Below are 23,371 nucleotides of genomic sequence, written 5' to 3'. Positions count from 1 at the left end.
AGACAAGAGTATGTCACTTCTCCCTGTAGTATTAATAGGCAGTAAAACGGCAGAGGCTTAAGGCTAATGCTGAACTTCCAGTCAACCTGACTAATGGCCTCTAGTTGTTCCAAAAACACAAGATGACCCTTTGCCTGGCTACCCAAACTCCTTGCTCTGGCCTAATGCTTTGCCACACCCACAGACATTAGTTTCTTCTCTGCAATGAGTCTGGATCTGAGTAACTCCATGACAATTTCTAGAATGGAAAAAACATTCTAACCGTTCTGATTGGTCCCAGAAACCGATGGGCTGAGCAAAGAGCCAGAACACACGTGTGTAAAGCCTATGGGTAAATGGGTGAAAATGTGTCAATGGCTTGGTTACTCCGATTGGTTAGAGGTGATCCCAATCACTGATTACTTTGTTTGGTACAACACCCCTCAATTTGACATCACCACAAACGACTTCAATGACGGCAATCTCAGACTGAAGTTCGTAGCAAACAAAAGAGCATCGGCAAAAAAAATTCAGTTTGAGTCGTAAGGCAAGAAGACTCTACCCCTACCCTTCAATATAGTTATTTCTGTTGAGTCACCGCTCATGATAAGGCACCTCAGAAAAAAGGGTTCTACATCAAACCTTTTTCATGTAAAGAAACTAGTCATTTTAGGGTTTGTTGTTGGGTGAAAAGGTTCTACCTGGATCCAAGAAGAATTATCCTACAAGGGACAAGCCAGAGAACACTGTATGGCACCTTTCTATTTAAAGAGTGATCAAAACAAGGTGGTGTAATGTCAGCACAATGTACACTATGAGCCATAAATACAAGGCAGTCAAACCTGGCATTTCAATGGATATACAGTTGGGGATAAATATGTAGTCTCAGTCATCAACCTTCTGTTTATTTAAAATTAAAGCACCCAGTTTTGTCGTAGTAGAGGTGCAACCTTTTTTCAATACTTTAGAGCGGTTATTTGCCGGCGAGTCTTGATGACACCACACCTGACATTCACACTTAGTTAAGGGTACATTACTAAAGTTTTTACAAATGGCACAAAGTTTGACCACACACACACACATCCAAAACTAACTGGGAAAGGTCAATCACTGCAAAAAAGAGCAGGTCCACATAAATAAATGCCTTTAAATAAAAGTAGCATTACAATGTGAAAATTGTGGTGACTTTGGTCAACTAGTGACCGGACAAAGGAGAGGAACTAGATTTGTGTAGCAGGATGACAGATTGTGTGCGTTTGTTGTGTGTGTGTGTTCGTTGTACGAGTGTTGACATTAATATGTTTTTCAATAGTTTGCCTCTGCAGGTTACTTTAGTGATTTGAGTGTGACCAGACCACGTTTCCACAGATAAAAGAAAATGTAATCCAAAAAGCAGACATTCACATAACTGCCACTTAATAAAAAGGGAATTGAAAGATGGAGATAAGATTCTGTTTAAAATAAATATGGCTTTGCATGTGTCAATCAAGATGACAGATCTGCATGGGTTTCTTCACTGGTCAAATAAAGCTATAGTGAGGGACCTGGGATTTGCTAGTAACTTTGGTAGAGGGCAGGAAGCAAAGCATTACAAATCACTGACACACATGGACACCACATTCAGTCATGAATATAAGGCACAAAAATACTTCACATACTAGCTAGCATGTGCTCAAAATGAAACTTCAGGTTTTGCATAAAGATAGATTCAGCTATAAAAAATTTCAGTAGCTGCATATCAGGCCGATATCCACAACAACAAAGATAGTGAAGAGAGGGGATAAGAGAGGCTAATCTACTCCGCAGTAGTTGCCCCTCGATTATCACATTTGCAGGAGAGTGAAACGACCTCCCATGCACATGCGAAGATGTTCTGTATGGGAATGTGGGTGCTCACAAGTACAGCCTATTGTATAGCGTTTATTCCTCAATAGCTTTGTTTCAGTTTAAAGGAAATGCTTCATAGCATTGGAGATGTGCAATAATATACTACAAGATCAATAAATAATTAAGGAAAGTGATATAATTTTACAATCATACAATTTGCACAATATTCAACATCAAATACACCCCAAAAATGTTTTGTCTCAGTATCAGTGCCAAATGTAAATTTTTATGAACTCCCATAATTTTTGTTGTCTCAGAACAAACTGTGGCAGTGGAAATCAAACAGGACTCAAATGTTTCGCGGACAAAAATAAATAAAACAAATTAAAACAATATAAACAAAATAAAAACCCTGAGATTTCAGATTCAGATGCAACATTGAGGTCACCCATTTTACTAAATGCGTCACAGGGTGGTGGGGGGTGGGCAGATGACAAGCAGCCACCAGATGTGTCAGTTACCGGCTGACCAATGATGAAATCTAGCGGCTTTGGCAGCCGTGACCCTGATTTCAACCAGTTTTACTCTTAAGACTCTTTCTTGCATTCAGCGGCTTGACACGAGGAGACTGTGTTGAGGTGTGGGTGAGGTGTTCAGCTGATGCTTAGGGCACCACAACACTCCTAACCATTCAGTCCACATTACAATAGGCCTCAGTGCTCTCAGCCATCAGGCCCATTCATTCTACCCACTGGAAATCCAGTAGTACTCTACCCTGCTAATCTAAATTAGCACCTCCCCCTGGTGTCCCTGTGTCACTGCCCCTGTGTGAGGGTGGGGCTGAGTGAGGTCACTGGGTAAAGCTCTTCTTGATGGCCACGTTGGGGAAGAGTCCGCAGAGCTCTTGGACGATGCGGGCGTCCACCTGCGAGCAGAAGGACACGTCCAGGAGGAGGAGCTTAGGACACGCCTGCAGCAGCTTCCTCAGGGAAGAGGAGCTTACCATCCGGGTGCCTGTCAATCAACAACACAAACATACCACAGGAGTGAGCAACATTAATGTGACCACTCAGAAATACATAGATTAATCAGATAGGCAATTACAGACAAATAATAGTGAATACTGTGTTTTAAACGCTCCAAGTAAAATACGATATCAAATATCGGGTGTGAACATAAAATGATTTTATATAAACTTGTGTGAGACCAAGAGAAAGAGATATAGATTAAGAAAGAAAGGGGGAGGTAGTACCCACCCAATATGTCGAGGTGCTGCAGTGCGGGGCAGTTGGCAGCCAACTCCTCAATGTCCGAGTCGCACACGGTGCGGTTGGCGGTGAGGAAGAGCTTCCTCAGGCACGGCAGGTTGCGAGCCAGGTGCTGGAAGCAGCCCGAGCTGCTCTGCAGTGTGGAGCACCAGCCCAGGTCCAACTCCTCCAGTAGTCTGCACCCTGCAGCCAGCTCAGCCAGGCCGCGCTCCGTCAGGTTTCTGCAGCGCCACAGGTCCAGGGAGCGCAGTGAGCGGCAGCGGACAGCCAGCATGCTGGCCACCACGTCATAGTCGTCTATCTGAAAGGAGAACATAGGGGTGGTGACCTCAGGGCTGTCAGCTAACATAGAATAACTGAATCAATTGTCATGATTCTTGATTGTGGTTAGGAGTGAAGCTGATCCTAGAAATGTCTATCTGAGTGCATTTGTGGGGGGAATCTTACCATCACACAGCTCCCCAGGTTGAGGTGTCTCAGCTCAATGCAGAATGTTAGGATGCTCAACATGGCTGTTTGCTGCAGCAGCATAAACAAAGCGAGAGAGAGAAAATGTCACGAAGTTGAGTTAAGTTTCTATCTACTCACCCAAAATATGATGATTGCACCCCTTTTTGTACAAACACAGTAAAATGAGAGACTCAGGAATGTGTGTCAAAGGTGTCACTTCAAAAAGTACAATAAAACAGGTCTACACCATGTTATTCAATATCTCTCCAAGATGACTTGGTCTGGCAAACGCACAACAGTATTAGGGTAGTAGAACATTTCAAAACGTAAATTAATACATTTGCTTATCACCTATCCACCATTGTAAGACAGGGATAGAGGTGAGATTTCAATGTGGAACTGTCAACATGCCACCGAATGGCAATTGAGGGTGCGTGACGTGTACTTTAGCAAATATCTCGAAGGTGTACGTGTGTGTGTGTATGTTGTGGTCTCTTTCTTTACCTTTTGACAGTCTGAGAACTATTTAATTATACCAGTGACAGCTTAATGACAGACAACAGGGCTGGATGACACATAGGACTGCAGACACACACACAGCCTGCTCAGTCTGCCTGCAGTAAACAACCTGAAAGCCTAGACCTCAACCTCACTGCACTGGAAAGACTACGGTATAGTGTCTGCCTTAGGAAAAGGCTGAAACATGAAAACAACACTCAGAAATGCTCTGTAAGGTTGTGTAGCAAGCCTGGGCGAGAACAGTGACCCGAGCTCTGAGTTCATTACAAATGATGACAGCAGAGAATTAGTCCTACGTAAACCACAATGATGCCATCCACAGGTCATGCATCTAATAGGAAACACAACTACCTCTTAACCCATTCACACCGCCAATTTACCCATGTGCATTAGCCTAAAAATAAGGCAGAACTTGTGTTACAACATCGTCTGAGTATATGCAACTCAGCAAACGCTTTTAACCAAAGTGACAACGCAGTGAGTGCATACATTTTTAGTGTGTGATCTCTGTGGGAAATGAATCCACAACCTTAGCGCCGGCATCATGCTTAAGTTATGGGTGCCCCAAGGATCGATACTCGGCCCACTACTGTTTACAATCTATATAAAATAACATCGGTAATGCTGAAAAATGCAGATGAAACAGTGTTCCATTGAACCATCGGTTGGCCAAGCCCTTTCACACTTGAAGTCTGATTATAAGCACTGCGGAGGACACTATTGGATCTAAAGCTAGTACTAAATTCAAACAAAACACATGCTTTTGTAGAACAAGAGAGAAATGCTGTTTAATGGCATGAAGTCTTCATAAAAGAATTGCCTCCACACTTCTATGGTTGGATTTTTGGTAGGCTACTTTGAAGCAGGGTAAGACTTTCCTCGTTACAGGGAAGTAAAACTTTCAGGTTTCAAACAATTGGCACAACGGTCTAAGGCACTGCATCTCAGTGTTAGAGGCGTCACTACAGACCCTGGTTCGAATCCAGGCTGTATCACAACCGGCCGTGATTGGGAGTCACATAGAGCGGAGCACAATTGGCCTAGCATCGTCCGGGTTAGGGTTTGGCTGGGGTAGGCCGTCATTGTAAATAAGAATTTGTTCTTAACTAGTTAAATAAAAGGTTAACAAAAAAAATGTAAATGTTAAAAAAAAAAAAATACAGCCTCATGCTTACGTTGCAAAGTGGTGAGTGACACGCTAGTAGCCTGCCTACCGTTGACTATAGCCAATGCACTCGAATGGCAAATGGGAGGCTTGCTTTAATTACGAGTTGAGAAATACAAATTGTAACTCTTTTTAAAAAGTGTGGCCATCAAAACAGTTAACAATTCGAAATGCAATCATGTGCTATTTGTTACGCAATGACTGGGCTTATAAAAGGATGTTTCACTCCAGTAGGCTACCAGCTTTTTGAGGAGCTGCTCTCGAGCTGTCCGACAGTTGACAGGCCATTCCGCTCCTCAGACTAGGCTCTGTATGATGTACGCGTGTGATAAGTAAGATGCATGATTATGGCTAACGAAAATACACACCTGCCAATTTAATTCCAGTAAATTATGCAAATTAACCTACAGACCGATAAGCATGACCGGTCAAATGTATTTTTGTTGGCTAACCGATTAGCATCCCTATTTAGCATACAGTGCCTTCAGAAAGTATTCACACCCCATTGCTTTTTTCAAATTTTGTGTTACAGCCTGAATTTAAAATGTATTAAATTTAGATTTTTTGTCATAATACGCCATAATGTCAAAGTGGAATGTTTTTCAAAATGTTTACAAATTATAATTAAAAATTAAAAGCTGCAAGGTCTGGAGTCAATAAGTATTCAACCCCTTTGTTCATGGCAAGCCAAAATAAGTTCAGGAGTAAACATTTGCTTAACAAATCACAAATTGCATGGTGTGCAATAGTGTTTAACCCTTTAAACCCCAATATAAATTCTAGAATGCTGCTGTAGATTACTGACAATTTTCAAGATAAAGCTCATTCTCACACATTTCAAACAAACAGACAAAGCTCCAAAACAAAGAACAAAATGACAATTACAAGTGAACTTATTATCGAATAGGTTGGGCTCTTTAAAACTATGACACCACATTCATGTCAATGGGAATAACACTCATTTTGTCTTCCATTGTGTAAAGACACTATCAAAAAACAATTAACACAACAAAAAACCCTAGAGTTTTACATTTCAGTACATCTGACTAAATTACTCACTTAAAAATGTACCAAGCACAACCCATACTTATAAATATTATTTACATATGAATAAATCAAATTATCCAAAATGTGATCAGAGGACAATATCCAGAAACTATTTCAAAAACACACACACAAAGTAGTCCATTTGATTGACAATGATTCTTACTTCTGTAACAATGTAGAAATGCAAACAACTATTCAGAGCCTACAGTATTTCAAAATGTAGGTAACCCCTCTCAATAAGATTTAGTACAGACCAGGGCTGACACAAATAGAAATAGTAGCCTACTTTGACAATTCAGTGAATGCAACAAGTATTAGATAGAGACGAAAAAAGAGAATATACAAAACACAACAAGTGTTCAGAGACAAAAGACTTGTAGGACAAATTCATATTTCACACTGTCACTTTAGCGTTTGCATTTAGCCTACAACATGGAACTTCTAGATGCATGGCCCCATCCTGCAAAGTGGCATAGACCACCCAAAAGGAGGTTTCTACATATCTCCCATTTTTTACACTGCGTCCACTCTGGATGCACACCAAACACCCACTCTTGTGCCCTTCAAACTTCACCTGCTTTCAAATGAGTTACATCTTGGTCCACGCACCCTGGTGCCACACCCATCTCCCCTCTTCCTGCCACTGTAGCAATATCAAAGTGAATGCACAAGCAGCATTTTGAATTGCCTTCAGGGACCAGCGCCTGTGTTTTCTGGGAAGGGGCCTTTGCAGGATCCCTCATAAAATGTACGCTTATGATGGCAATGTTGAGCATCCCCCAAAACACATACGTCCACCATTTTCTACCTGTGCGTCCAACATTGTAATAGCTCCTCAGTTGGTCAAGATGGTCAACCCCGCCCACGTTCTTGTTGTAATCCATTACAAGCTCTGGAACAGATAGAAGTTCCTACTACTTTTAAAAACAACTCCAAAACCCATGCCACTGTCACTTTAGGCCCAGGCTGTGTGGTACAAGGGTGAATGTTGGGACATAAGGCAGACACGCCATGGAAGTGTAGGCTCCCCTCTCGGGTGTGCCCCCTCTCCCTCTACTCTTGTCTCCCTCCTCTTCACAACTCCTATTCCACCCTGCCTTTTACTGCTGAGCCCTGACTCTCCACATCACTTCCTTCACTTTCACTGACCTGGAGGAACAGTAACAGAGGGAGAGGAGAGGAGCAACAAATAGGATACCATTGTAGTCAGGAACATAATCTCGCTCCCCGTCTCGCTTTTCCTTCCTCTACACACACACTCTCTTCCTAATAAGGGGTGTCCATAATAAATTGTGTGATAAAGTTAGCTACACGCCTCCCATTCCACACATGCACGCACACACACTCTCTCTCTCCTCCAAATCAACTCCTGCTTTCTTGCCTGAGACGAACTACAAAGTTCACCAATGTTAGGCGATTTGTTAGAAGCTGGGACAGTTTCCAAATGAACTGCATCGGTAGAAACGGGGCAAAACAAGCAGCGTGTTAGCTGGCTATCTGCACCTAGCAAACCATAACCTAAGACCGACAGATAAACACAATTTACTCTAGCCTTCATTGCAGTGGCTAGTTTGCAGGTTGTCTGTAGTGGTGAAAGTGACAGCTGAGGTTGACGTTTCGTGAGCGCCGTCCAAATGTACCGCTCGCTACACACAACTTTTCTTGTCTGACAGATTAACTAATTAGCTATAGCAAGCAGTTTCCGTATAATTACATTGGTAGAAACAAGAGAAAACAATCAACTAGTTAGTTGACTATATACAGCTAACGTTAAACACTGCAACTATTTCCATGAGACAGAGAGCAATCATTCGAGCTTGACCACTGGCACGGATGTGCAACCAAATTATGATTTACTAATCTGTGAGCTATTCCCCAAGTTTCACAGCATCAAACATTGAAGACACCAAACTGCTGTTTACTTATTTCACTCACCTCGACATCATCACTTTTCGAAGTGCAAGGACGTGTGCGACTCCCCAACCAACATAGATAAAGCCTCTTTCACATTGAAAAGTCATGTCTGCTTCTGCGATGTCATATTCAGTAATGAAGTTTTTTTTTTAAAAGTCAAAATGACATCATACCCTGTTTCCGGTTGATGACAACAGCCACGGCAATATGACAACAGGTTGTTAGAAAGTTAATTTTTCAATATTGACAGAGATATTGTTAGAAAAACAAGGCCGTTCGTGGCATTACAGTAATTTAAAGAAAGGCCGTTGACGGCCGCTTGGGTTGTAAAAGTTAATATGATTTTTGAAAGACTACCTCATCTCTGTACCCCAAACATACAGATAATTGTAAGGTCCCTCAGTTGAGCACTGAATTTCAAGCACAGATTATACCACAAAGACCAGGGAGGCTTTCCAATAACTCACAAAGAAGGGCACTTATTGGTAGATGGGTAAAATAAAAATAAAAAAAGCAGACAGTGAATATCCCTTTGACCATGGTGAAGTTACTCATTACACTTTGGATGGTGTATCAATACACCCAGTCACTACAAAGATACAGGCGTCCTTCCTAACTCAGTTGCCGGGGAGGAAGGAAACCACGAGGCCAATGGTGACTTTAAAACAGTTAACGTTAGAGTTGAATGGCTGTGATAGGAGAAAACTGAGGATGGATCTACAACATTGTAGTTACGCCACAATACTAACCTAATTGACAGAGTGCAAAGAAGGAAGCCTGTACAGAATAAATATATTCCAAAACAAGCTTCCTGTTTGCAACAAGGCACTACTATAATACTGCAAAAAATTTAGCAAAGCAATTCACTTTTTGTTCTGAATACAAAGTGTTGTGTTTGGGGCAAATCCAATACAACACATTACTGAGTACCACTCTCCATATTTTCAAACATAGTGGTGGTATGCTTGTAATCATTAAGGACTGGGGAGTCTTTCAGTATAAAAAAAATCTAATGGAACGGAGCTAAGCAACAGGCAAAATCAGTGAAGACAGTGAATGTGGCAGAGTTACAGTTTTGACTTAAATCTACTTGAAAATATATGGCAAGACCTGAAAATGGTTGTCTAGCAATGATCAACAACCAATTTGACATGGCTTGAAGAATATTGAAAGGAACAAATGGGCAAATGTTGCACAATACAGGTGTGGAAAGCGCTTAGATATTTACCTAGGAAGACTCACAGCTGTAATCATTGCCAAAAGGTACTTCTACAAAGTATTGACTCAGGGGTGTGAATACTTATATAAATGAGATATTTCTGTATTTAATTTTGAATACATTTGCAAAAAGTTTTCACTGTCATTATGGGGTAGTGTGTGTAGATGGGTGATTTTTTATTTTTATTTCATCAATTTTGAATTCAGGCTGTAACAACAAAATCTGGAATAAGTCCAGGGTTCCATTCAGAAGGCACTGTACCTCTATCTTTGTGCGGTAGAGCACTAGCCGGCGCAGTTGGGTGAGCTTGGAGATGTGTGTAAAGGCCTGGGGGTGGAGGCGGTCGCACGAGGACAGGTTGAGCTCCTGTAGCCCGGGACACGTCTGGGAGATGACCTCCAGACACGGTTCACTCAGGAAGTGACAACACGACAGCTCCAGACACACCAGGCTCCCACCACATGCCTTCATGAAGCTGAGGGGGAGGAGGGGGAGGAAGTCAGACCTGTGTTGTGGCGTGGCAACACAATATTAACAGGGAAGTTCCGGATTTGACAACTTTATGTTAGTTTCAGTCTCAAGATTTATTAGTTGCATATACGGGATACACATGGTATACACCGTCCAACTAAAAAATGCTTACTTGCAGGTTCCTTCTCGACAATGCAACAACAATAAATAATAAAAGGTCAGAATATGAGCATAAAGTAAATGGCTCAGGAGAATAAAGATTTTAGCACAAGTAATATACAGAAAGGTACAATTTATAGTCCAATATTTACACAGATGGCTCCTCACCCTGAAATCAACAGAAGTGATGGGCACACACATGCCACACTGAAGACGGAGACCAATGAACCACAAATGTCCAGATCCTCTAGCCCCCCAATCCCATAACTCACCTGCTGAAGCCAGTGAGGGTGAGGGCTCCGCGGTTGCCGGTCCAGGAGAGGTTGAGTCTCTGGAGCAGGGTGCAGCGGCCCTGCAGGTGGCCCAGGGAGGTGTCACTGAGGCGAGCCCAGTATGGCTGCAGGCTCAGCTGGATGTACTGGAGGGGGTCACAGCAGTGCTGGTGGAGTAGCTTACAGGTCTGGGTTAGGCGACATAGGTCGGGCAGGGTCAGGTGGCTGACTATCAGCTGGATCAACTGCAGGGGGAGAGGGAGGGAGAGATAATTACAGAAAGAGAATAAGAGAGAAGGGAGGATGGTGGGAGAGGGGGGTAGAGGGAGAGAGAAAGATAAATAATGGAGGAAGAGAGAGGGATAAGGAAAGCAAGAAAGAAAACAAGACAAATGTAAACAGACGGGATGATGTCAGGAAGAGCAGATTAATATAAAAAAAGTGTACGTGGCACACACACACAAAGCAATATTCTTGTGGCAGTGAATCTGCTTGTTTGTGCAATGTGGATGTGTGCTTCTCTCAGTAAGACAGAGGTAGAGAGAGAATAGATGTGTGTATGTGTGCAGTGAATAAACAATACCCTGTTGAACACAGTGTATCAGCAAGCAGATAATAGCTAGATTGTATTACACACACACACACACTGGTTTGGAGAGTAGTACATAAAACCAAGAGAATAGCCAGTGTTTTTAAGCTTGTCTTAGAAAATATGACATGTCTTTATGACATGAAAATTACTAAGCATAATATCAAATATCTCCATGGGTCCAAGCCAGTATGTTTAGGTCTATGGGAGATATATTTTGTCCAATTAAGTCCACGCAAAGTGCAAAAACTGCCCAAGATATCCTAAGCATAAACATTTTCAGTAGATAGGACTACACTCAAAGCTGCAATATGTCACTTTTTGGGCGACCCGACCGAATTCACATAAAAAAAATCTATATCACATGTTATAGATCTGTCATTCTCATTAAAAGCAAGTATAAGAAGCATTATATCTGTTCTATGTGTGCTATTTCTATGTTTCCATTAAGTTTCACTTCTGCATTTTTTACTTTCAGTTTTGTACACCAGTTTCAAACAGCTGAACATACAATATTTTTGGTTATGGAAAATATTTTTCATAGCAGTTTAGATGGTACAATGATTCTCTACACTGTACTTGCTTGTTTTAGTCACAAACTGAAATCAGGCGAACTATTCACATTTTTGCAACCAGGAAATGGCGGAGCGATTTCTGCATAGTCCATCTTTAAAACCAAAGCGAGAATTGTTTGAAAAACAGCATCTTGCAATTGTCCTGCAACTATTGCTGTTTCGTGGACAGAAAATGCAGCCAGCAGCCATATACGAGTGTTGTAGTATATGTGAGTGTCTAATAGCGTATTCTCCCTACCTCGTAGGGCAGTTTATCGAAGTATCCATTCCCCAGGTTAATGTGCTTGCCATCCCCGGCCTGTCGGAAGGAGGCTCCCGGGTCAGACAGCTCCTCATCACTGTCACTCAGGTCACAGATGTCGATCCTGGGCATCTTATAAAGGGAGAGGATGGGCCTCTCTTTCTGGCCACGCAGGACGACGGCGTCCAGCTCTGTGTAGTACTTTAGCAGGGAGCTGTTGACCTCCACGCGGATCAAGTTGGTGGGGAAGTTCAGCTGCTTGATGCTGGGGGAGAACTGCCTGGCCTGGGGGGTCAGCACATTGGTGGGCTCCTCAGCCCACAACACCTCCCACCTGGGGACAGACAGAGGTACATCTTTCAGGAGGTACACACGCACTCACCACTCTTTAATCTGAGACATTCAGGGCAGTTTTCCCATACACATACTATGCCTAGTCCTAAACTAATAAAACGTGCTCAATGGAGAATCTAAGTGAAAGTGCTTCTTATTCCGAGACTAGGCTTAATCTGTGTCCGGGAAACCAGCCCATAGAGTACAAACACAAATTTCGTTGTGGTCCCCTGTAGCTCAGTTACTAGAGCATGGCGATTGCAACGCCAGGCATGGGTTAGAGTCCCAGGACTACCCATTTGTAAAAAAAATAACAAAAACAATGTGCACCCATGACTTTAAAAAGGTCCAATGCAGCCATTTTAATCTCAATATCAAATCATTTATGGGTAACAATTAAGAACCTTACTGTGATTACTTTTGACAATTTTAATTGATAACAAACAAAATAGCTTCTTAGCAAAGAGCAGTTTCTCAAGCAATCATTTTTCTAGGACTGTCAGAGTGGTCTGAGTAGAGAGGGGGAAACTGAAAACTAGCTGTTATTGGCAGAGAGGTTTGGAACTCTATCTTATTGGTATATTAACTAATTAATAGAAAAACTCCATTCCACAATTGAGAGCATCTTGACTGGCTGCATCCTTGCTTGGTTTGACAACTGCACCTCCCTCGATCGCATGGCACTACAGAGGGTGGTGTGGACAGCCCAGTACATCACTGGGGCCGAGCTCCCTGCCATCCAGGACCTCTATATCAGACCGTGTGAAAGGAAGGCGCGGATAATTGTTAAAGAATCCAGGCACCCAAGCCATAGACTGTTCTCTCTGTTTCTACACGGCAACTGGTACCGGAGCAACAAGTATGACACCAACAGGCTCCTGAACAGCTTCTATCACCAAGCCATAAGACTGCTAAACAGATAACAAAATGGCTACATGGACTATCTGCATTGAACCTTGTATTACATTTTTATTTTTGCACAGACTATGCACACACTCACTCTATGCCCAATCAGTCCTTAAATTTGCACACACACACACAAATACTGACTGTAAACACACAAACGCTCTGTCTGTTACATATCCTGATGCCTAAAACTCCAATTAAACGGTGTTTCAAATAGCTGCCTGTCCCTTTTAATAGCCGGGCATCGGCACAAATTTCAGCACATAAACGCCTGTTTCAAATAAACGCTGGGTGTAAATGAATTGTTTGAGGTTACCATGGACACAGCTTTGATATTCCTACAGTCATGTGCATTAAAAACATTCTTTAAAAATGCTGTCATCGTTGCTAGCCATGGCGCCACCAAAAAGAAAACACGGCTTGTGATTACCGGTACCGCTCTCCATGGTGCTGAATGGCGAAATTGGGGTGTATGATAGGCAGCTTAGTCTTTGCAAGTCTGACCTGCGATAGATTTGTTATTATAATGGTCACAACAAACAATGTGGTAGTCTTTTCAAAATTGTATTGAGCAAGCGCTGTGTGCATTAAGGAAATAGACGACTGACTCAAATAGAAGCCTGTCTCATAATACGCACCGGTTGTGTTGAGAGATTGAAGTAAACGAACACCCCGGCTATTAACTTAAGTTTCACGGTATATTTTTTTTTAAACCTTAATTTTACCAGGTAAGTTGACTGAGAACACATTCTCATTTACAGCAACAACCTGGGGAATAGTTACAGGGGAGAGGAGGAGGGGGATGAACGAGACAATTGTAAGCTGGGGATGATTAGGTGACCGTGATGGTATGTGGGCCAGATTGGGAATTTAGCCAGGACACCAGGGTGAACACCTCTACTCTTACGATAATTGTCATGGGATCTTTAGTGACCATAGAGTGTCAGGACACCCGTTTAACATCCATTCGAAAGACCCCAATCACTGTCCTGGGGCATTGGGATCTTTTTTTTTTAGACCAGAGGAAAGGGTGCCTCCTACTGGCCCTCCAACACCACTTCCAGCAGCATCTGGTCTCCCATCCAGGGACCTACCTGGACCAACCCTGCTTAGCTTCAGAAGCAAGCCAGCAGTGGGATGGAGGGTGGTATATAGGGAAGGTGTGAAAGTGGCTATGGATGAAAAGCAGAGATTTCACAATAGAAGATTTGTCAAACTACATTTCTACAACCCGAGTCCCACACCACCACTGGTCCTCCTTACCTGACGTCTGTGGGAGGGTTCTGAGAGAAGGGGTTGAGGGAGCAGGCCATGATCTGGACAATGGCCCCCGGGTGGTAGGTCTCCAGCACCTCCACAGCTGTGGGGTAGACGGGCTCCTCGAAGGCCAGCTCGATGTAGTCCTGGCTATGGAAGGCCTTGGGCGTGCGGCGGAACGGCAGAGGTGCGCTGGCACACTGCTCCCACCACGTCCCGTAGGCCCTGAACACGGCCGTCTGGGTGAAGTCCCCAGAGCTGGGGTAGACGTTGGGCATGCCGGCCAGGTTCCACATGGTGTACGACATGCTGTTCTCACTGCCGTAGTGGGAGCTGAAGTCCAGCACCTCTATAGGATAGGATAAGGTTAGTCCATCTGATCCCAATCCACCAGACAAAAGCACACAAACACACATTTTGGGAGGAGCACAGTGTCAGCTCCAGTGCAGCACACCTGGAGCTATTTTAAGGGGTTGGACTAAGTGCCTTTCTCAAGGGCACAATAGCAGGTGAAAGATTATACCTTTGGCATACTGTTCCACCTCCACGCTGATGGGCAGGGTGGCCCGCTGGCCTGACTCCACGGCCCGCCTGCTGGTCAGCGCCTCACCCCGAGTTCCGCTCCTGGACCGGCGCCGCAGACAGATATAGTAAAACATGCTCAGAAGGGTTAGCATAGGGAACAGTGGGTCAGGGGAGCAGTGGGCTGGGTGTGGCTTGTGGGAAGAGGCCCCAGAGCGCAGGCTACAGGCCCAGCCACATACAGGACCTGTGGGTTAGGGAAAGAGACAAAAAGACACACAAGGCAAGAGTTAGAAAAGCAAGACAGAAAAAGATTCCCCATTAATCTTCAAGTGCTAGTAGTAAAACCTTGGGCATATTCTTTTTTTTCTTGACAAATTCATCACAAATAAGCAAATGTATCTGTCTTAAGTAATGGATCGAAGTCAAATTTATAGCTTGCTATCACAATAATAGATTTTATTAAAAACAAAATGTTTCTTGCTCATGATGTTATTGAGTTCTTGACCTCACAATAAGCCAGATTCAAGTAACTTCCACTGTGGTTCTGAAACTTGAAGCATTGTGGCACAATCAATAATTGCATAATTCATTTCAATCTTCATTTGAACAAGAGGGCTTCGTGTTGGAGCCTATTTCTTCCTATTTAAGAAATAAAAGGTTGGCCTACCTGTTTGACAGACAGATTTAGGCAATAGGCTGATATGTCCATAGATTTGGTTGTTCAATTACTCCACCCACCATGCACTCTTTAAATAGCCTACCTCCATGTCAGTGAAGGGCTGTTAAGTTAAATCCAAGACTCAAATTGAGGGGGTATGAGAGGGTGCCATAAGCCTGCCTTTTATTAAAGAAAATGTCAAAAAGCAGAGGCCTTCTTTGTCGTCTTAAAACCGTGCCTTCGGAAAGTACTTTTCCCACGTTGTTAGGTTACAGCCTTATTCTAAAATTGATTGGGGGAAAAAAACAATGACAAAGAAACAGGTTAAGACATTTTCTCTAATTTATTTTTTTTAAAATTAAAAAATGAAAATATCACATTTACATAAGTATTCAGACCCTTTACTCAGTACTTTGTTGAAGCCTTGAGTCTTTTTGGGTATGACACTACAAGCTTGGCACATCTGTATTTGGAGAGTATCTCCCATTTCTTTTCTGCAGATCCTCTTAAGCTCTGTCAGGTTTGATGGGGATGCACAGCTATTTTCAGGTCTCTCCAGAGATGTTCGATCGGGTTCAAGTTCAGGCTCTGGCTGGGCCACTCAAAGACTTGTCCCGAAGCCACTCCCGCATTGTCTTGGCTGTGTGCTTAAGGTCATTGTCCTGTTGGAAGGTAAACCTTTGCCCTAGTCGGAGGTCCCGAGCACTCTGGAGCAGGTTTTCATCAAGGATCTCTCTGTACTTTGCTCCGCTCATCTTTGCCTCAATCCTGACGAGTCTGCCAGTCCCTGCCGCTGAAAAACATCCCCACAGCATGATAACCACCATGCTTCACAGTAGGGATGGTGCCAGGTTTCCTCCAGACGTGATGCTTGGCATTCAGGCCAGAGTTCAATCTTGGTTTCATCAGACCAGAGAATCTTGCTTCTCATGGTCAGAGTCTTTAGGTGACTTTTGGCAAACTCCAAGTGGGCTGTCATGTGCCTTTTACTGAGGTGGGGCTTCCGTCTGGCTTCCGTCTACCATAAAGGCCTGATCGGTGGAGTGCTGCAGAGATGGATGTCCTTCTGGAAGGTTCTCCCATCTCCACAGAGGAACTCTGGAGTTCTGTCAGAGTGACCATCGGGTTCTTGGTCACCTCCCTGACCAAGGCCCTTCTCCCCCGATTGCTCAGTTTGGCCGGGCAGCCAGCTCTAGGAAGAGTCTTGGTGGTTCCAAACTTCTTTGATTTAAGAATGATGGAGGCCACTGTGTCCTTGGGGACATTCAATGCTGCAGACATGTTTTGGTACCCTTCCCCAGATCTGTGCCTCGACATAATCCTGTCTAAGAGGTCTACGGACAATTCCTTCGACCTCATGGCTTGGTTTTTGCTCTGTCAACTGTGGGACTTTATATAGGTAGGTGTGTGCCCTTCCAAATCATGTCCAATCAATTTAATTTACCACAGGTGGACACCAATCAAGTTGTAGAACCATCTCAAGGAAGATCAGCGGAAACAGGATGCACCTGAGCTCAAAGGGTCTGATTACTACTGTAAATAAGGTATCCGTTTTTGTATTTTTAATACATTTCTAAAAATCTGTTTTTGCGTCGTAATTATGGGCTATTGTGTGTAGATTGCTGAGGATTTTTCAATTGAATCCATTTAAGAATAAGGGCAGTAACGTAACAAAAATGTGGAAAAAGTGAAGGGGTCTGAATACTTTCCGAAGGCACTGTATAACAGCGCTTTGGTCCGCAATGTTTTATGCTGGAAACAAGCTGTAAAATACAGAGGAATGACTTGACTCGGATGCATATGGGAATATCATTGTTTAGTTGACATTCAGAGGCTGAGCTAAAAAACCTTCTATAGCCGAAGAAACAAAAACTAGACTTTACTTGGGAAGTAATCTAATTGTCACCATCAATTGATTAAGCTACTCACTTTTTGTACAATAAAATATGTTTAAACCCAGACAGTTTTAGGGAAACACTTGTAACCTTCTCTCATTGGGTTAAGCCACGGAAGAAAAGTAGCCAGCAGTTAAAACATACATTTTTATGCGTGAGTAGGCATACTCTGTCTGCGTAGGCCTAACTTTTGAAAGTACCAAGCTCAGATTCCTAATGAAGTCTCAGATTTAATTATTAACATGGAGAGTTTCGTTGCAAACAAGACACACTGATTTGGCATGCAATTCCACATCATTCTGTGTAATTTTATACCACACAATTTACAGAAACTATCCCTGTTAATAATTAAATCTGAGGCGTAATTAGGAATCTGAGCTTGGTACTTGCAAAAGTTAGGCCTGCCCAGACAGAGTATGCTTACCCACGCAGACAAATGTAAGCCAGCAAATACGATGATAGATTCATCTAATGTTTTTACTATAAATGAGATCTTTCCACCCCTACTCTTCTCCACAGTGAACCCACAACCTTCTGGCTCGCAGCCCTGAGCATTATCAAAATTTCTGCATTGCCATGTAACGCCAACAGGACAAAAAATTCAAAGAAGTGAAGGCAAATGGTAGACATGTTCTCTGCTATCCATATTGTTTTAATTATTATTTGGGGTTTAGGGGAGGGTCACTTGTTTTTCAAAGCATTCAGGGAGGGTTTAGGTTAAATATATTTTGCTTGAGGGAGGGCCATCCATTTTCATTTCAGAGGTCAGACTTTCTCCATGTAACCCTTAAGATAACATTTACTCCCTAAACTATTCTCTACCTTAGCAGTATGTATGTTTTTTGGTTTGCTGTCTGTTTCTTCACAACGAACAGATGTTTGCTACAGTACCACTCTGCCACACGGTGGAGAAAATGGGCTAACTCTCCTTGATAACTAGTCCTGATGATGTCACTTTGGTTGGAGGTAAGTAGCAAATGGCTCAAGGAGAGGGATATACTACAAAGCAAGATCAATGAGTTAGCCAGCTAACTTGTCTAAATATTCTGAAAAAAACATTTACATTTTATTTTTTAAGATGAGCTTGAAATAGGCATGGTCTGATTGACCCAACAACCAAAAACATATTTCTTAGTTTAGCTTTTCTAATGAACCAGATAGCTGGCTTAATTATTGATTCTGTGGTCCTGTGTCGCCAGTTGGTAGAGCATGGTGCTTGCAACATCAGGACTGTGGGTTCTACAGGGACCAGTATGAAGAAAACACATTCTGAAAATGTATGCACTCACTACTAGAAATCACTCTGGATAAGAGTGTCTGCTAAATGACTAAAATGCTAAATGTAGTACACCCCTCAGTTTTTGGTCAGATAGCACACAAAACACTCCCCAATGAGATCACACCACTCATGTTATTATCGAAGTTCACACTGTAGTTTCAGTCTTACACAAAAACGCCTAGCCTAGGCTTAATGTTACATGTCTAAAATGAGGAAGAACTGCTGTCGTACTTCCTGCCTAACCATTCGGTTTTCCAATAACACAATCTTCCTCTTTGGTTAGGCCTAGGCTATATCAATGTCATAAAGCAATCATAAATTATAGCCTGCTCCACCACATGAATTTAGTCTCAAACCAACAGATTGGAAAGCAAGTTTCCTTGCAAAGACACTGGCAAAAGAATAAAAACATTTCAGCACCAGATAGATAATACCTTCAAAAAGTAAAATTATTGTATTATTGATAAACAATACTTAAAAGTTGAGCTGAAACATCAAAGCTTTTGATGTTCCTTCACAGATGTTTGTCAAATTATCTTTCCTCTACTTCCCTCTCCGTGGGCCTACCCCCACCCCAGACAATTTGTGTAGCTAGAATCCCTTTAGTTTCCACAAATTCTTGACATAGCTAGCTAAGCTAACCCTACCCCAAACATCTGTCAACTAGCGACAGAACATGCCATTGCAGCAATGCCAGATATAGCTTGTTACGTCGACGTCGTTGTTGTTACGTTAATTAGTTGTTCTTGTGATGTACTATAGCTAGCTAATGAGAAACCATGGAACACACATTAACGTTAATCACCCAGGAATGTGGCTAGGTTAGCTGTGATTATCTTGACATATGGTGGACCAAAAATAAACCAGTAAAAATAAATATCATTTCAGCTAAAATTGATGCAAATGCTCACTTATTCAGAAGACATGATAATGTGACGTTTGTAACTGAATAACATGTAAATGGATATTGTAGCCAGATAGCTAACGTTAGCTAGCATGATTTGTCTAGCTAGCAAACGACCAACTACTGTGGCAGACTCAATAATAAAAACAAACATAACAAGGTTTAATATGTACTTACGTTAACAGTAGATCAAACTAAGCATTCATATAGCAAGACTGTCTTTGTTCCATATCTGAGATTATTTTAACAGAAATCCTAAAACGGCAGACTTTTGTTCTCACTTCTGTTTACATCGAGTATTAATGCCTATGAAGCAGAGCATTGTGGGAATTATAGTCTTTTGTACTGGAAATATATTTATTCTGGTTGTGTGTGTGATTATAATCAGGAATGTAAAAAAAGTGTGAATAAAACATTTGTCTGTCAGAATTGACTGAGAATGTAGTGATGTGACATTTATCCTCTCCTAACAGAGCACTCTCCTGCCACAACCTGCCTCTGACCTCTCAAGGCAGAGGGACTGCATTGTTGGCTGTCCCTCACTCACACACACACAGAGAGAGATAAATAAATAGATATAGAGAGAGAGAGAGAGATATAGAGAGAGAGATATAGAGAGAGAGATATAGAGATATAGAGAGAGAGATATAGATATATAGAGATATAGAGATATAGAGATATATATATATAGAGAGAGAGAGAGAGAGAGAGAGAGAGATTAATGGATGCTTATGGTCATGTCTTGGCTAGCATTTGCATAGATGAATGACTTGTCCAGTCACTTTGTCTCTCTGGTGCATTGAGGCCCTATTGTCACCACAAAAGAGCAGTGGGTCTCTACGGAACCCTCAGCAGCCAATCACAAGCCAAGCTCTCATTAGCAGGCGTCCTTTGTGGGTGAAGAGAGCCGATTAATTACCTTTGACTAACAGAGCTGCATTTCTCTCTTTCTATCAATTTGAACCTTTTGGGGGTTTTTTGTAAAAAAAAATACATCATTTTCATGAACATCAAAAACGTTTTTTATCTTTGAAGCTTTGATTTCAATTCAAATAGCCAAATATATTTGGCATGATAAATTAATTGACACGATTAGCATATTTTTCTTGTCAGACAAAAATTAGAAAGGAGAACAATTCAATGCGTTCAATTATATTATATGTTAAAAATTGTAATAATTTCCTTTGATTATTTCTTATCCCTAGAATAGGCTTTGAGACTGCTGTGGTCATTGGACACTGGCTGAGGTACATTACCAAGACACTGGAACAGAGGAGAGTATCAGAGGAGAAGCTGGTGTCCATCCAGCTGCAGAGTTAACGAGAGAGGAGGGGGATGATTTGGAGCCAGCAGGCACCGGGGCTGCCAGTTCTGTGATTGACAGTTCCTCTAGGCATCACCGCCGCCTAGCCTGTCTACTGTCAGGCCTTTGTTCCGGCCCACTGTGCACACATGCATATACACATGGGTGAGCACACACAAATGCAAATGACCACACACACATAGACACAAACACAAAAAAAAGTTCATTTCTGTCCCTGTGCTTTGCCCCAGCTGTCAGAAGCTTAGTTAAATAATGAATATGCCCCTCTCTTGCCTCTGTGGAGAGGCTAAAGAGGGGGTCAGACTAACCTAATGTAAAATACTGGCTTGCTTAGCGAGTACCACTTCCTCCCGATTCGGCCAATACCTGGCGCAAACTTGGGACCTCTGCCTTACTAGAACATGTGATCACCCTCCTGAAGCGTCTTACCGGTCGGTGCCACACTTCAAGCTGGCTATTCGCTGGGGCAAGTGGGGACACTTCAAGCTGAGGACAAAGTTTCACACATCCACATGTGCTACATTCACCCCTCAAACTTACTCAACAGCGACCCCAGCGTTGAGCTGAGCGCAACTGTAGGTTTGGGTCACGGCACCATTGTAAAGGACGGGGGGGGGGGGGGGTTGTCGGGGGAGGTTCTCTTCTGCACTGTTCAACCAATCCAGTAAATGTCGAGGAGAAGTTCAGAGAGAGTGTAGCCTTGTTATCGTCCAAAAGCGGAAGTCACATCACAGGCTTCCTTCCATTTCCCCTGGAAACCGACAGACAGTAGAGAGAGAAGCCACTCTGCATTGTTATAGCCATGCTCAACCTCCCAGGCAGCCTTAGTCAAGCCACATGGGGTAACATCTCATGGGGTGCATAGAACATCCAGCCATGCCTAGTGCCCATCCCCCTCGACATTAGTATAGAATCTGACCAATACCATGCCTTACCATAGAAATAGATAGGGTGCACTCAGTATGTTCACCAACCCTCATCGAAGTTGAATACAGAAAACAGACAATGGTAGACAATGTCAAAACAGTATATATATATATATATATATATATACACATATATATATATATATATATATATATTTATATATATATATATTTGATTTTTCTCACATCAAATAAGTCAGCGGTCAAACGTCCCAGTTATTAGAAACTTGACTTCCAGGTGCCAGCATGTTTATTATTCACATGCATTTGATATCCCAACAGGTGTTAACAAATGTATGCTGCACATCACCCCAGCATGATGCTCGATTGAAGTCACATCACAGGCTGCTGCACAAGGTATCCTCTACAAACACAGAGGGTAAAGAAAGGTGAAGAAAGACTGAGGTTGAAAAGAGAGGAGGTAATGTGTAAGTGGGGGGAAAAGCAGTGAATGCAGTGAATAATAGAGGAGGGTAGGTGTATACTGTATCAATATGAAGAATAGAAGAGAAGATGAAGGAAAAGTCAAGAAAGTGAGTGGAATGGCACAGAAACACAGCAAAAGACACACATACTCACCTGAAATCATACACCTATTGCGTTACAACCAAGGGCACAGGAGGCTTTTAGTGAGGTTGTAGGAGGAGATGCTAGGGGAAAAAAAACAAAAAGGACTGAAGACGAAGAAGAGCATTCTTTGCATTTTTTAATCTGATATACAGTTGAAGTCAGAAGTTCACATACACTTGGAGTCATTAAAACTTATTTTTCAACCACTCCACAAATGTATTGTTAACAAACTACAGTTTTGGCAAGTCGGTTAGGACATCTACCTTGTGCATGACACAAGTCATTTTTCCAACAACTGTTTACAAACAGATTATTTCACTTATATTCCACTCTATCACATTTCCAGTGGGTCAGAAGTTTACATACACTAAGTTGACTGTGCCTTTAAACAACTTGGAAAATTCCAGAAAATTATGTCATGGCTTTAGAAGCTTCTGATAGGCTAATTGACATCAACATTTTTACAAACTAATAAAAAATGTCTTGCGTCAACAAGTATTCAACCCCTTTTGTTATGGCAAGGCTAAGTCAGTTTAGGAGTAAAAATGTGCTTAAGTCACAAAATAAATTGCATGGACTCACTGTGTGCAAATAGTTAACATGATTTTTGAACGACTACCTCATCTCTGTTCCCCACACAAGGTCCCTCAGTCGAGCAGTGAATTTCAAACACAGATTCTACCACAAAGACCAGGGAGGTTTTCCGATGCCTTGCAAAGAATGGCACCCACAGTTGAAGTCGGAAGTTTACATACACTTAGGTTGGAGTCATTAAAACTCATTTTTCTTGTTAACAAACAATAGTTTTGGCAAGTCGGTTAGGACATCTACTTTGTGCATGACACAAGTCATTTTTCCAACAATTGTTTACAGACAGATTATTTCACTTATAATTCACTGTATCACAATTCCAGTGAATTTCAGAAGTTTACATACACTACGTTGACTGTGCCTTTAAACAGCTTGGAAAATTCCAGAAAATGATGTCATGGTTTTGGAAGCTTCTGATAGGCTAATTGACATCATTTGAGTCAATTGGAGGTGTACCTGTGGATGTATTTCAAGGCCTACCTTCAAACTCAGTGCCTCTTTGCTTGAC

At 42.3% G+C, this 23,371-nt stretch overlaps 1 protein-coding gene across 1 annotated transcript; it reads right to left on the bottom strand.

The window, feature by feature from the left end:
- Positions 1-856: 856 nt before the first annotated feature.
- On the bottom strand, positions 857-19,787 carry LOC110490029 (F-box/LRR-repeat protein 4). Its single transcript, XM_021563119.3, has 9 exons — positions 19,630-19,787; positions 14,715-14,960; positions 14,198-14,540; positions 11,693-12,029; positions 10,291-10,535; positions 9,650-9,863; positions 3,522-3,593; positions 3,063-3,375; positions 857-2,820 (listed from the first exon to the last, which is right to left on the bottom strand). Exons 2-9 carry the CDS (start codon positions 14,866-14,868, stop codon positions 2,657-2,659), a joined length of 1,842 nt encoding a protein of 613 aa, XP_021418794.1. The 5' UTR covers positions 14,869-14,960; positions 19,630-19,787; the 3' UTR covers positions 857-2,656.
- Positions 19,788-23,371: the final 3,584 nt, after the last annotated feature.

The sequence above is a fragment of the Oncorhynchus mykiss genome, chromosome 2, assembly GCF_057628025.1.
Source record: "Oncorhynchus mykiss isolate SJ-2025 chromosome 2, ASM5762802v1, whole genome shotgun sequence".
Taxonomy (NCBI): Eukaryota; Metazoa; Chordata; class Actinopteri; order Salmoniformes; family Salmonidae; genus Oncorhynchus; species Oncorhynchus mykiss.
This window is presented reverse-complemented; position numbering and strand designations above follow the sequence as displayed.